The sequence below is a fragment of the Lucilia cuprina genome, chromosome 4 (genome assembly GCF_022045245.1).
Source record: "Lucilia cuprina isolate Lc7/37 chromosome 4, ASM2204524v1, whole genome shotgun sequence".
Classification (NCBI taxonomy): Eukaryota; Metazoa; Arthropoda; class Insecta; order Diptera; family Calliphoridae; genus Lucilia; species Lucilia cuprina.
In genome coordinates, this window is record NC_060952.1 from 11,433,908 (window position 1) to 11,448,966 (window position 15,059).

The following is a 15,059-nucleotide window of genomic DNA, read 5'->3' on the forward strand; positions in this document are numbered from 1 at the left end:
TACAACTTTAACGGAACCAAGACCATGAGAATGACAAATATAAAAGTGGAAAGCTTTATAGCAATTCTAATAAAATTTGTTGAATGAATGTATTTTTGTATAAATTATAATTTATAGTATAAATTTTATACAAAAATATATTCATTTAATATATATATGTAATGTTTTTATGTGAATTATGTACGTGAGAGAGATGTAGGAACAAAATTTAATAAAGTTATCTTTTTATATAGACAAACAAATGGATAGACTCAGAAATTGATACTGATCCGATACTTTAATGACCAACACAAAAACATACACAAACTCAAAATACCTTCCGCAATATTGTGGTTTTAAAAATTAAATAAAACTATATAAAATTATATTTCATAAAAGCTAGAATTTTGTTGTTAAATCGAAATTTGTTGAAATTTATTAAAAAAATCTAAATATGTAAATACCAAATTTGTGGTATTTACATAACAATTTGTTTTAGAAAAATTAAAAATTATGCAAAATATATGCAATTTAAAGCAAAATATGCAATTTATGCATTTATAACAATATATGCAAAAATATGCAACAACAAATCGATGCCATTTGGTAGCAAATTCTTTGATTCGACAAGAAAACTAGTTTAAAGTGATTTTGAGTAACGGACTAAAAACATGTGTTTGCATAGAAATCCTTGCCCTGCTCATTACAAAATTTAAAAATATTTTACTGGGACATTCACACTTGTTTTGTTTTATTTTTTCAAAAGAGCTTTATAGTTGCTTAATGGGATGCGAATTTGATATATTTAAATAAATAATTTTTTTTAACTAATTTAACGTTTTTCCCCAAATGAAAGCATAGCCTTAATGCGATGCAAAAAGAATATATTATATCAAAAACTTTGCTTTTTTGTAAACAAAATAAGAAACAATAGGAGAAATGTTACACTCAATAAAATAACCCGGTATGACTAAAATGTTCGAGTTTGACCCCATCTAATTCCAGCACTTCTTGACCGATAGAGCTGGCATATTACCTAATACAATACTAAGTAATATTATCTATCCTTGTTGCAAACTTATATAAATCGGCTGTTTTAAAATTGCTAATATTCATAAGGAGAGACTCTTACCAAATTTTGCATTATAGCCCATAGAGAGAATTTATGATTAAACATAGTATAATAAAGTCAAAGCATATACATAATTATGGTGAAGAAAGAAATATTTATTACAATTAAATATGGTTTAGAAAATATCGGTGTAATGCAAAAGTAATGCACTATAGCACGAAAACTACTAATGATATGCAAAAATTGTGTTAAACTTAAGTGTAAAATATTTAATTGTCTACAGTCTTTTGTAACCTTTGACCCCCAATATCTGACATAGTTTCTATATGCTTCCCCATCTAAAAACATAATTATGATATATGTACATATTTTTCATTTTGTATTCCTAAAACTGTTCTTATAAATAAATTTATCGGTCAGTCACCTAAAACCTTTATTACTATGAGGTAAATAAAATATTTATTAAAATTTAAAAAAAAAGTAGATACACGTGAATAAAAATTAAAACCAAAAAAAATCTAATTTTAAATTGTTTATATTATTATGTTTATTTTACATTATTATTTTATAAAATTTTAATAATATTAGGTTGTTGTAGTTGTTCTTTTTGTAGGTTTTTATGATTATTCTATTAAATAACACGCAATTGGCTATTCATATTACTAAGAGCATAAACAAAAAGTACAATGAACTTTAAATTACATTCATACATTAAATTTTCATATATTTAGTTTATTTTTTTAATTTAACAATTATAACGAAAAACTTTGTGGATAAGACAATAATGTTGAAAAGTGAAGGATTATTGTTGTGGGACACATGAGCACCATTAAAAGGATTTACACATGCGGATTTTTTAATGCATTTGCACTGATGTTGGTCTGGATTGTAAGGACGCTTTACTGGCCAAAACGTTTAAGTTACTTAAACTAAAAATAGAGAAGAATGAAAATATATTATTTTTCTAATTTTCTAATCTATGTGACTTAGTCGCTTTGACAAGTGAAAGATTATATTTTTAAAGTTTGTATTAAGTAACATTAACACTAAAATGTTTTATATGTATATTAGGCTGTTAACATACAAACCGTTTGGCTTCTCAACAAATCAAAATTTTATTCAGGTGACAAAAATGTGCATTGACATTAAAAATTTAAAAAGTTATAAATGTGTAGTTAATCCTTTTCGTAATTGAGGCATCAATATTGAAAACCCTTGGCCTCTAACCACACAACTCGTGCATATATGACTAAAGCAAATAAAACGGCAATGTGTGTAAAATATAAAAGAAAAACTATTTTAACCATAATGACAGGATAGTGACATGTGGAAACAACATTTTATCAAGATGTTAATAAATGCTTGACAGCAGATATTGTATTACAGTTTGACTAAACGAACAACAACCAATTGTTCGTCTGGTCAGTTGACTTCAAACTTTATCCTTCCGATTTTTACTAGTATTTTTAAATTTATTTATAACTTTTTATTGTTGCTGGGATGAGTATGCCAAGCTGTGTGGCTATATAATTGTTGGCAGATATTTAAAACTATACATTCATTACGAATTTTTATCGAGTAAATGACATTTGTGAAATTAAAGAGTGGAGTTTAAAGTTTTTTGTAAAAATTATTTAAATTAGACTTTGCATTAAATTCGATTTTGTTTATATTAATTTGATAATCTGAAAGATATGAATGCTTATGGGGCATTTTTCTATTCAAAATCATATTGTACAGATGTTTTATATATATTACTTTTTGTCACTACTCTCTAAAGTAATACAGTGCTAAAACGATTTATTGACAACCAAATGATTTTCTTGAAGGCGTTAATTTGGTAAAGTCAGTTATCACCAGAACCTTATATGGGGAATCTTTTAAATAATATTGTCAAATATCAACCGATATGCATGATAAAGACTGATTTGTGTTTCCAAAAGACTTGTTTATGTCAATTTTTACGAATATATTGTAACAAAGATCCAAATCATTTGCTGCAGAGCAACTTATATGTTATACAGGATGAAAAGTGAACCGATTTTGTCAAAGGTCTATAATAGGGTTGTCATTCGAATAATCGAGGACAAAATTAAGTTTTTCTTCGAACAAAAAATTTATAATTTATAATATAGAATAATTCGAACAATTTTTGTTGCATAATCGAATATTCGAATAATATTTTAATGTAACCAAAGAATTACATTAATATTTTGAAAAACAAAACATTTACTACTTATTGCAATGTATACAAATGTATATTTTACAATATTAGAAATATAATTGTTCAATTCACAATCGATGTCGTATTGTTGTAGCGTTGTATGTCATTGAAATTAATGAAAAATACAATACACCCCAACATTTTTGATAGTGGGTATAAAACATGTTAAATAGTTGATCCACACATATTTCTCTACTTAATTTAAAATCGCATATACATATATCAATATAAAAGCCTCAGCTTCCACTTTTAAATCTTCTAAGATATTTTAAATAGGTAGAGAATGAACCAAGTTACAGACTAATAAGTGCAATAACGTACTCAAACCCGTTTTAACCCGTTTTACCTTAAGATTTTGGAGGTGTTTGGCAAATTTTATTAAATTAATCGAATAAAAACTTTTATTCGTTATTTATTCGAATAATCGAAAAACTTTTAAAATTTAGTCGACAACTCGAATAAAAAAGTTTTTATTTGAATAACTTTTTACACAAATAATTGACTATAACAAATACATGGATGTGTTACAATCCAAATGACATAACTTTTGTGTGTGTTCCTTACAAATGTAAACATCACTTATTTTATTAGGGTGACCCTGTTTGTATGGAGAAAAAATTAGGTACTGAAGTTTCCAACAAAAAAAATTAAACTTCCATTACTATTACATTACTACCTTTGGAAAATTTGTATCTTAAAATAAACTTAATTTAAATTTTCCACGGAAACATAAACAACTTTCATGCTTTCGAATACTCGAATATTATTTTAATGTATCCAAAGAATTACATTATATTTTGAAAAACAAAACATTTACTACTTATTGCAATTTATAAAAATGTATTTTTTACAATATTAGAAATATAATTAATTGCTCAATTCACAATCGATGTCGTATTGTTGTAGCGTTATTTGTCATAAAAATTAATGAAAAATACAATACACCCCAACTTTTTTGATGGTGGGTATAAAACATGTTATATAGTTGATCCACACATATTTCTCTACTTAATTTCAAAATCGCATATATCATATAAAAGCCTCAGCTTCCTCTTTTAAATCTTCAGATATATTTTAAACAGTTAGAGATTGATTACAGTCTAATATGTGCATTAATAAACTGAAATCCGTTTTTTATCCGTACCTTAAGATTTTGGAGGTGTTTGGCAAATTTTATTTATATTTTATTAAATTAATCGAAAAAAAAACTTTTTTTCGTAATTTGTTCGAATAATCGAAAAACTTTCAAAATTTAGTCGACTACTCGAATAAAAATAATATAAATTTTAATTCGAATAATTTTTAACACAAATAATTCACTATAACAAATACATGGATGTGTTACAATCCAAATGACATAACTTTTGTGTGTGTTCCTTACAAATGTAAAAATCACTTATTTTATTAGGGTGACCCTGTTTGTATGGAGAAAAAATTAGGTACTGAAGTTCCCAAAAAAAAATTAAACTTCTATTACTATTCCATTACAACCTTTGGAAAATTTGTATCTTAGAATAAACTAAATTTCAATTTTCCACGGAAATATAAGCAACTTTCGTGCTGGGGCCACCCTTGTGTACATACATGTACATTTATGTATGTAGTATATGTATGTTCTCAATAAACAATTGCTAAGGACATCTATTGCCTGTGGTTGATTTTATTAAAACAAATTTCCACGAATTTCTGCCCAATCATACGTAAAATATACATAAATACATACTTAATACCCTGCAGTTTAAGTAAGTAACTCAACTTGTAGGCAAAATGATCTAGTCTGCATAACGGACAGATATAGCAGAAATATGTTAGATTAAGAATAGAAAAATTATTTATTTTAGACCCTGTTTAGAAAATAACCTTATACAAAATATTATTATGTAAATTATTAAAATTCAGTTTAAAAAAAGTTACAAATGATCCAGACCTCTGGTATTTCAAAGTTCTCTAGTAAAGGGTATTCGGCCGATTATGCCCATCAAACGTCTAAAAGTAAACCATCTTGTAGGTATCCTTTAAAATGTTTTAGTCTTCGTAACGGAAATTTTGAAAATTTTTTCATTAAATCACTTGTGAAGGTTATAGGCACTCTACCTAAAGATATCTGGTTCCGGCCCAAATTGATTTATAAATTAGAATTCAAAAATTGTAATCAAAAATATTTTATGTCTAGAAATGATGAACATTACAGATGACAATTTCCAAGATAATTTGGTGGCACAAACTTTTTCCTTGACCCAACTTCGTTTCGTCTAAGTCTTAATGAATTGGAATACATTTGACGCTAGCTCCTACAAAGTAACTTCAAAATTTGGCTTAAAGATCAATAAAATATTTCGGAATAAAGGCAAAAACAACTTAAATACTTTAATTTAGAAATAATTCGCTGTTTTAACATACTTCTCACAAGTGTAGGGTCCTATATGATCGGCCATACTAAAGCCTATATAATAATTTCTTTTGAAAAGTTAAAAGTTTTACGAATATGTTACGGAACTCAACCGAATAGAGAAGATGTTCGACACAATGCAGGGTGTTGATACTCATTAAAATAATTGCCAAGTACAAATATACCACGAGGTAATATAATTTCAAACATGTAAATATATTGCATATAGATATATATACATGTATACATATATATGTATATATGTGAAAACACATTTATATGTATATCCTTTCTATTTATTATTTTTACTATTTGTTTACGTTTCACGTCATTCGTCACTGGTTGACCAGAGACAACAACCTAAACATCAATAAAACAAAATTTTTCCATATTAATAATTAGTACAATACATTTTTTAGACAATTTAAGCATACAATCCACAATTTCTGGACGTATATCCACAAGAGGTCATAGTGGCGCTAGCGTTGAACATGTCAATCAAAATAATAATGGCGCGAAATCACCACCTGCACTGCATCACTTTCCAAATAATAATTTAATAGGGGTGGAATCCAGGTGAGTAGTAGTGGTGGATGATATAGAAAAATATAACACAAAAAATACTTATAGTTATAGTTTTGTATTCATATGTAATTGCATTTTAATTGTTCAGTTGGGTTTGAGACCGTAGTTAATATTCAAATTATTTTTTGATTTGTAGTTTTGTTTTGAGCGAAAATTATACATATTATACTTACTTTCGAATATTTATAGGTTCTAAATAGATTTCATAAAATTTATTAATGCTGGGAATATTAAACCTCCCCTTTATATATAAACCCAAAGTGATATTCAAACATATGGTAGCAATTTTGAAAAAGCTATCGAAAGCTCATATTTCAAAACATAAATTAATTTTGAATCTGCCTAAGGGGCAATGATTACTCAAATTAATTTATTATATGTTCAATTACAAGTAGGTGTAATTAAGCAATTATCAACTACAGTTTCTTGTAATTATAACTGAAGTTTTTCCAATAAAAATCACTCGCAGTGTGCACCAGTAAACCATTGTAATTATTTGTAATTGATGTTATATTGCAATTTCTTAAAACATCAATTTCAATTACTTGTACTTGTAACTGAAGACTAATTACAAGCACTTGTAATTCTAATTGAAGACTAATTACAATTACTTGCAATTATATGGAAAAAATTCTATTACAAATAATTGTAATTCACAAAACTACTATCACAATTACAAATATATTAAAATTTCAAAGTATACAATGTACATTTAACCAATAACCCATTACAATTACTTGTAATTGCAGATTAATTACAATTACTTGTATTTCTAATTGAAGACTAATTACAATTACTTGCAATTATAAGGAAAAAATTCAATTACATATACTTAATTGTAATTCACAAAACTTCTATAACAATTACAAATCTATTACAATTCCAAAATCAATTGCAATTAAAGTTTTGCCAATCACAAGTAATTGTAATGGTGAAAGCTTCCATTACAATAACTTCAAATGTAATTGCAATTGGTAATGTAATCATTACCTCAAAGTCTGTTATAGATAATAACTTGAAGAGTTAGATTTAACGTTATTTATATAATTAGACATTTTTCATAGGCCGTTGTGGGTTTAGTAAATATTTGCTTATTGGACTTGTGAAAAAAATGGTAAACTAAAATTTTACTGTGGAAGGAATTAAGATATGATATAACTACATCAAATGAAATTTGCGACACTGATGTTTATTTTGGGATTAACAAATTTTAAGATTCGTTCAATAGACAAAAATCATTAAAAATTTACAAACACAATGTCGTAGTTTGATTAGCACGAAAATTTTATGAAACTCACAGCTTAAAATTAGTAAAGTTAAATATCATCCAATATCGTTTCAATTTTAATTTCTTTTATGTTTATATATTTCAGATTTCGTCGAAAATACTACAACAAGACCCTATTCATTTTGCTCATAGTATTAATAATCTTATTGTTAATAACCATCATAGTTTTAAGTGTTCTATTAAGTAAGTAGTAGTCTTCCTATCCTCCTAACTATCTTAAATATTTATTAAAATATGTAATAACTTTCGGCAGGTAAAAACTCTATTAGTACAATATGTCGCTCCAATGAATGTCTGCGGACAGCGTCAAACTTAATTTACTCAATGGACGAAGAGACTGATCCCTGTGAGGACTTTTATCAATTTACCTGTGGTCGTTGGTCTGACGAACATCCGCGACCGGATTCTGTGATATCCAATGATTGGTTTCGTGAACGACAGATTCGTATAATGCGTCAATTGCGTAAATTTTTAAAACAAAATGTCAGCGATACGGAGCCTGAGGCAGTGGCAAAAGCAAAACTAATGTATAAATCCTGCATGGACACTCAAACACTGGAGGAGAGGGGAATGGAACCAATAGTACACTTCCTAAACGAATTTAAATTGCCCATAATACCTAGTGGTTTGAATATAACATTAAGCCCGGAGAGTGCTAAAAAATACAATCAAAGTGGTGAATTCAATTGGCTACAATCTATAGTTTATATTAAGAAATTTTTATCTATGGATATAATGATCGGTTTTGATATATTTGCTGATCCATTTAATCGTACCATTAATCGTATTGCTTTGGGAACACCGGAAACCGAATCAGCACTGCCGTTGTAAGTTGTAAATAAATTTTGTATTTTAATAAGATTTGTTATAAATAATTTTCATTTAATTGCAGCAACAATGATGATGTTCATAAAATTTTATATAAAGTTCGTAAAAAATTTATATTGGCTGATGATGATGATGACAATGATGAAAATGATATCGAGGGTCGTGAGGAAGAAGAGGAGGAGGCTGCTAAACAGACCTCTAGTGGCTTAAAAGCATATGTTTCATATGTTAAGCAAATTTTTGAAATTTATTTATTATATTTGGACCCTGATGCCAATCCTGAGGATAGCGAAAATAATGTTGGTGAGATGACTGTGAATGCTGTTAAAGTGGCTAGAAAAATTTATAAGGTGAATATTTATTTCCATTAGACTGCTTTCATTTTCAATCACAATTACATTTGAAATTGTTGTAATTACAATTACATTTGAAATTGTTGTAATTACAATTACTTTCAATTGCAATTTTAGTTTTGCCAATTATAATAATTTTAAATTGTAATTAATGTTTTGTAAATTACAATTACTTGTATTTTTAAAAGTAATTTTTCAAATTGTAATTACTTGTAATTGTAAATTTTGTAATTGTAATAACTTCTACTACAATTACAAGTAATTGTAATTGGTTACTGGTAAATTACTCATTACAAGTAATTGTAATTGAATAACTTTGTGTAATCATTACCTATTATAAGTAATTGTAATTGGTTATTGGTCTAATACATAATAAAAGTAATTGTAATTCGTAAAACTTCAATTACTTTTAAAAATAATTATACATTCAAATTGCAAGTAATTGTACTTGTTTATGTAATCATTATACCCCCATACCTAGTATTTAATTAAGTTTGCTTTAGAGTAGAGTAAATGTATGATAAATACGACAACTTGTATTATTTTTAATTAACAGCTCAAAAGTGCAGCAGAAAATGCCACAAAATCTTCAAAAAATCCCATTGATGACATAATTTACATAACAGTAAAGGACTTGCAAAAACAAACCGACAAATTAATCTCACCCAAAACAATACCCATTTGGAATGATTATTTGCAGTTAATGATGAGCGATAGTTTAAATACTAAGAATATCAATGGCAGTGAGAAATTTAATACAACCGATTTAAAAATCATTACCAGCGAAGCCGATATTTTGTATTTACAAACCATAGTGGAATATTTGCAAGAGCTGCCAACATCACATCTGGAATTCTATTTATGGCTTAGTGCAGTGGAAGAGTTAATCCTTCATACCACTAGTGAAATGCGTCTGCTACATGCCGAGTACATGCGTCTGGTCATTGGTACCGAAGGCAGTACACCACGTTCCCTATATTGTGCCCATGGCATTAACAGTCTCATGGGCATGGCACTATCCTATGCATTGGCAGACGACAACTTCACTCGCCACAAATTGCCAAACGTTGAACGTATGCTGAACGATATACGACGTTCGTTTAACAATTTGGTGCGCTCGACCACGTGGATGGATGAGCCAACGAAATACGAGACTTTACAAAAGTCTGCGGAAATGAAAAGTTTCATTGGCTATCCCGAATGGATTACCAATAACACCGCTCTAGACGATTACTATCAGGGTGTAAAGGTGAACGCATCGACTCATCTAGAGAATATGGTGGGGGTATTGTTGTGGCAAACGCAAATGAAATTGAATGATTTGAATGTGCCAGAACCATTTGGTTGGGCCACCTCGCCTAGTAATGTTAATGCGTTTCATACATTTCAGGCGAATGCCATTAGTAAGTATGTTGCATTTAGTGAAGACTAATGGTGTGTACTCTTCGTTTGTGCAACCATTAAATTGCTAACTTTAAACTTGCAACGTGACAGACTTTGTCATGTTATCTGGTGTAATGTTAACAGGTTTTAAATAAAATGCCTGTACAATATATGAATATAGAAATATTATTTAATTTATTGGGGGGTGTTCATATTAAGATGAATTCATTATTTAAAACACAACGAGTTTATTAACGGTTTTTTGATTTTGAAATAAAAATTTTATTTTATTTCTAAGAAGTAAGCATTTATATTTGAAATGTTGTTTTGTTATGTGAATACCCTTAATTATAACATTATATGTTCATATATACATACATACACATATTCTTATTTATTTTCCTGTATATGCATGGCGGGTTTTAATAAATTTTATTGAATTTTTGCATTTTGTTAATGCGACCTTATTTATTATAGCCATACCAATTGCAATTTTGCAATATCCTTTCTACGATCTGGGTTTGGAGTGAGTAATTGTCGAAAATATGTTTTTCTTTTTCTTTTTGCAAAATTGTCTTATTTACGCACCATACACAGCACATTTTTGGTATTTCACAGGAATCTGTGATGCGCATTTCAAAGTAAAAGCAAATTTTGTAGAAATTTAACAAATATTGCTTTTATGCAAAATATTTTGAATTTATTGAATATTAACGTTAACATTTATTTATGAAAAACAGTGATATATAGCAAATCAAATTATTCTGCTGCTATCACTTTAGCAAAATTGAGTATTTTTTGCACAAGTGCACAAAAAATATTTTAAACTGCAATTTTTAAGAAACTTAAATCTTTAATAAATGTTTAATAATAACATAACTAAGTTTGTATATAAATTAAAATCTTTTAGAGCTCTAAACTATGGTTCAATTGGCACGATACTGGGACACGAACTGACACATGGATTTGATGACAATGGACGCATGTTTGATAAGAATGGAAATATGGTTCAATGGTGGTCTAATGAGACCATAAGTGAATACATAAATCGTACAGAATGTTTTATAGAACAATATAGTCACTACTATTTGCCAGATATAGAGGAATATGTAAGTTTAGGTTTCGCAAAAGAATACATATTTTAATATAAAATTTCCTTGGTTTACAGATCGATGGTGAATTAACTTTGGGTGAAAATATTGCCGATAATGGTGGTATGCGTGAAGCCTTCTATGCTTATCGTCTATTTGTTAAAGAAAATGGTCGTGAGAAAATCAAACTTCCCGGATTAGAACACTATAGCCATGAACAGTTATTCTTTATATCGTTTGGTAATCTTTGGTGTGAATCTTATACACCAACTGCCTCACGTTATGCCGTCGAAGATTCTCATTGTCCTGGCAAAGTTCGTCTTAAAGGTGTTTTATCAAATTCAGAAGAATTTGCTGAAACATTTAATTGTCCTCGTGGCTCGGGTATGAATCCCAATGAGCCCAAATGTCGTATTTGGTAATTAGTTAGACGACGATGATGATATTGATAAAATTAACACTATTTGGTTGTGTCTTATAGAAATAGTAAAAAAAAGTGTTTAATTTTCTAACACAAAAAAAGTAATGTAAATATATTAGTTTTAAGAGCAATATATAAAGTATTTTAAATAAAATTTTACTAAAATATTTGTACTTATAATTAATATATAAGTTTTAATATAATAATATAGTTTTATTAAATGATATTAAGTAACTCATTCCGCTGCTTAATGATGCTAAAAACCGGGTTTTCCCCTATCTCAGGATTTTGGAGATGTTTAGCAAATTTCAAACACAAATTCTTGTTATACTCGGATCTACCTTTTAGCAAAATATTAACACTTTCTAGGAGTTTAAATTTTATTTTTTTCACTAATACTGCAATTATATTTACTTTAAATTTTAAAGTGTTGAAAATTCACAATCAATCATTGTCATTGACAGAAATATTATATGGTAAATACATATGTATGTATATAAAAACCATTTCTAATTATAGTTTTATTGTAACATTGCATAGCATAAATTATCCTAAAACCGCCGTAAGATAAATTTACAGCATTTTCAGATGCTTTATTAAATCGAAATGATTGAAATGTGAATTCAACGGTGTAACTAAGCAGTTTTATGCAAAATATCTGGTAGTCATGGAAATTTATTACTACACAGAGGGAAATAATTATATACGCCTTGTAACAAATTGGCACCAAAATTTTCAATAACATTCATTGACAAGTACATATATACATACGTACGACAACACTATGTAATGTTGACAACGCAACGTTGTTAACTTTGCAACAATACGTTGTCGAAATCTAAATTGTAGACAACGGATGTGTATAAAATTTAGATTACGACAACAAATTATTGCAATGCAAACATTGTGTTGTCGTAGGTATACTAAACAACGAAAAATTTGGTATCAATTTGGTACCGGACGTGTATAATTTTTCCCTCTGTGTAGCGCATATTATATGAATTTTTTTTTTAAACTATTTTAAATAAACTGCTTTAAATTCTTGGAAAACTTTTTCGCGAACAGATTTGACAAAGTAAGGTTTATATGTATATGTAAAGACATTCAAAAATCGCACCTCTTTAAAAAAATATATATTTTTTTACTTTTAGCTATAACTTTAAAATAAACAAAAAATTTAATTTCCAATTTTAAAATATTTCTTTTTATTTATTTAAATATTTTATTTATATTCTTAATAATCATTCATTTAATATTATTTTAAAGTATTTTTAATTTTAGTTTTACTGTCAGTAACATTCATACAAAACATACATTTTGGGATGGAGTGTTCTGTTGTTGTTGTTGTTTTGTTTATGTATATATTTTTGGAAATATGACATAAATATAGAAAATTTACATAGAATTTATATTAAAATTTTTGTTATACTATTTATTTACAATTACAATAATATTGTTTATGTTAAATTTAATTGAAATTGATTTATAAATCAATAAAAATATATTTCAATTGTTATTATTTATTTTATAAACTACCATATAAATACATACATACATACGTATACAAACATATTTATTTATTAATTTATTTATTTTTGCGGTTTTGTTTTATTTGACATTTAAATTTTATTATATAGACTTATTTGTACAATTTATTTTAATACTTTCTATACAATCCCAGCAAAAAAATCTCTTTTGTTAACGACTAGTAGTTATTTCATACATTACTTGGTAATGATTGATTATTATTAAGCTGAATAGTTAATTGAAATGATAAAATGGTAACGAGCGAATTAATTTGTATTTTTAAAGCTTAATTGTGTAGCACAAGGGGCCTCTTTAAAAAAACAAGAGGTACGTACGTCGAGTCCGTTTGGACACCAATTTTTTTTTCATGACATTAATTTACATTGTTTCCCCAGTTGTTATTTAATACATTACTCGGTATTGATTGGTTTTTATTAAGTTGAACAGTTAATTGAAATGATGAAATGCTAAAGAGTAAAGTAATTGGTATTTCTTATAGCTTAATTGTGTAGCACAAGGGGCTCCTTTAACAAACATGAGGTTCGTACGTCGAACTCGTTTGGACACCAACTTTTTTGTCATGACTTTGATTTAAATTTTTTTCGTAGTTCGAGTTTTTTTAATGAAGCGTTATATAAGCGGCTGGAGTGAGAAACACACAAAACAACAGAACTCATGGGTTTAAATCCCGGTTAAGGATTTTTATTTTGTACATAGATAAAAGTTTCGAAATAACTCCTTATTACAAAGCTTATTTGCAGGACTTTACAATGTTAAAACAAAAATCTTCACAAAATGTTTAACAACCGTGGCAACTTACAATTTTGTCTTGCACGATGATAAAGCTACGCAAGCATTGTTGTTTGATCTTACAACGATAGCAGTACAACGTGCAGAATATGTCTAACAACAGTGTAAACTTATAAGATTTGTCTGGCAACATTGCCAGTAATGCCTTTTCTGATAACATTGCAAAATGTCAAACGATTGTTAGACATTTTTTGCACATTTTACTGACAACATTGTAATATTATTCAACCGTGTATGGCAGCTTTTAGACATCGTTTTAAACATTTTCCTGCCAATGTTGTAAGATCTGACAAGAGTGTATCACAACTTTAAGGCTTTACGTTAATTCTCTGCGATAAGTAAATTTTTTTGCTGGGATACTAATATATATAATGAAAAACGTATTTTCTTATGCTTGAACTAGATATATACAAAAGAAACCAAAAGTTTAAATTTATTTAAGGTCTTAATTTAATTAATATATTTTATACCTATTTTATTTTGATTTTGTATTTATTTATATAAAAAAAATATTTACTTTTATTTTAATCATTACTTTAAATATATTTTTATTTAGATTTTAAATTTTATCTTTACTTAATATTAATACTTTAATTTTTCTATTCAATATTCGATTCACAATCAGTTGGTTCAAATTTCAATAATATTAATACATATTATTTATAATATATATTTTATTTAAATACATTTTTCTTGTATTAAAGCTCATTTTTCAAATATATTTATAGCTAATGTTTCCAATCACATTTCTTAAATTAATTAAAAATGTTATAGGCATTTCTATTTGTTGTAAAAAAAGTTACTGACAAAAGCATTTAGAATAAAAAATGTTTCGGGGATTTTAACTATGACTTTTTTCTAAAACTACCCAATGTTAATTGTTGGGCATTTAAATAACATTTATCACATTAATATAACGTTTTATATACAAAGTTTTATATTTACAGACAATTTCCTTTAAGCTTTTTAATTTTGTTAAATATTTGTTAAAGTTTTCATTTATAAATAATTTTTCATTATAAATTTAAGTAAATCTTTATATTTTACAAGATTTTCATTAAATTATTTTATATACTGAACGTTTTTGTTAAATTTTCAGAAATGTTTCG

General features: G+C 27.3%; 1 protein-coding gene across 1 annotated transcript in view; it reads left to right on the top strand.

Moving 5' to 3' along the window:
• The window catches only part of LOC111690171 (endothelin-converting enzyme 2), a 12,149-nt gene extending 396 nt beyond the window's left edge, over positions 1–11,753 (top strand). Inside the window, exons 2-9 of the mRNA XM_046950136.1 lie at positions 6,084–6,240; positions 7,623–7,720; positions 7,791–8,364; positions 8,430–8,715; positions 9,275–10,121; positions 10,579–10,627; positions 11,012–11,210; positions 11,270–11,753. Of these exons, the coding sequence (XP_046806092.1) occupies positions 6,084–6,240; positions 7,623–7,720; positions 7,791–8,364; positions 8,430–8,715; positions 9,275–10,121; positions 10,579–10,627; positions 11,012–11,210; positions 11,270–11,614 (2,555 nt within the window). The 3' untranslated portion in view covers positions 11,615–11,753. The remainder of the gene's footprint in view (positions 1–6,083; positions 6,241–7,622; positions 7,721–7,790; positions 8,365–8,429; positions 8,716–9,274; positions 10,122–10,578; positions 10,628–11,011; positions 11,211–11,269) is intronic.
• Positions 11,754–15,059: the final 3,306 nt, after the last annotated feature.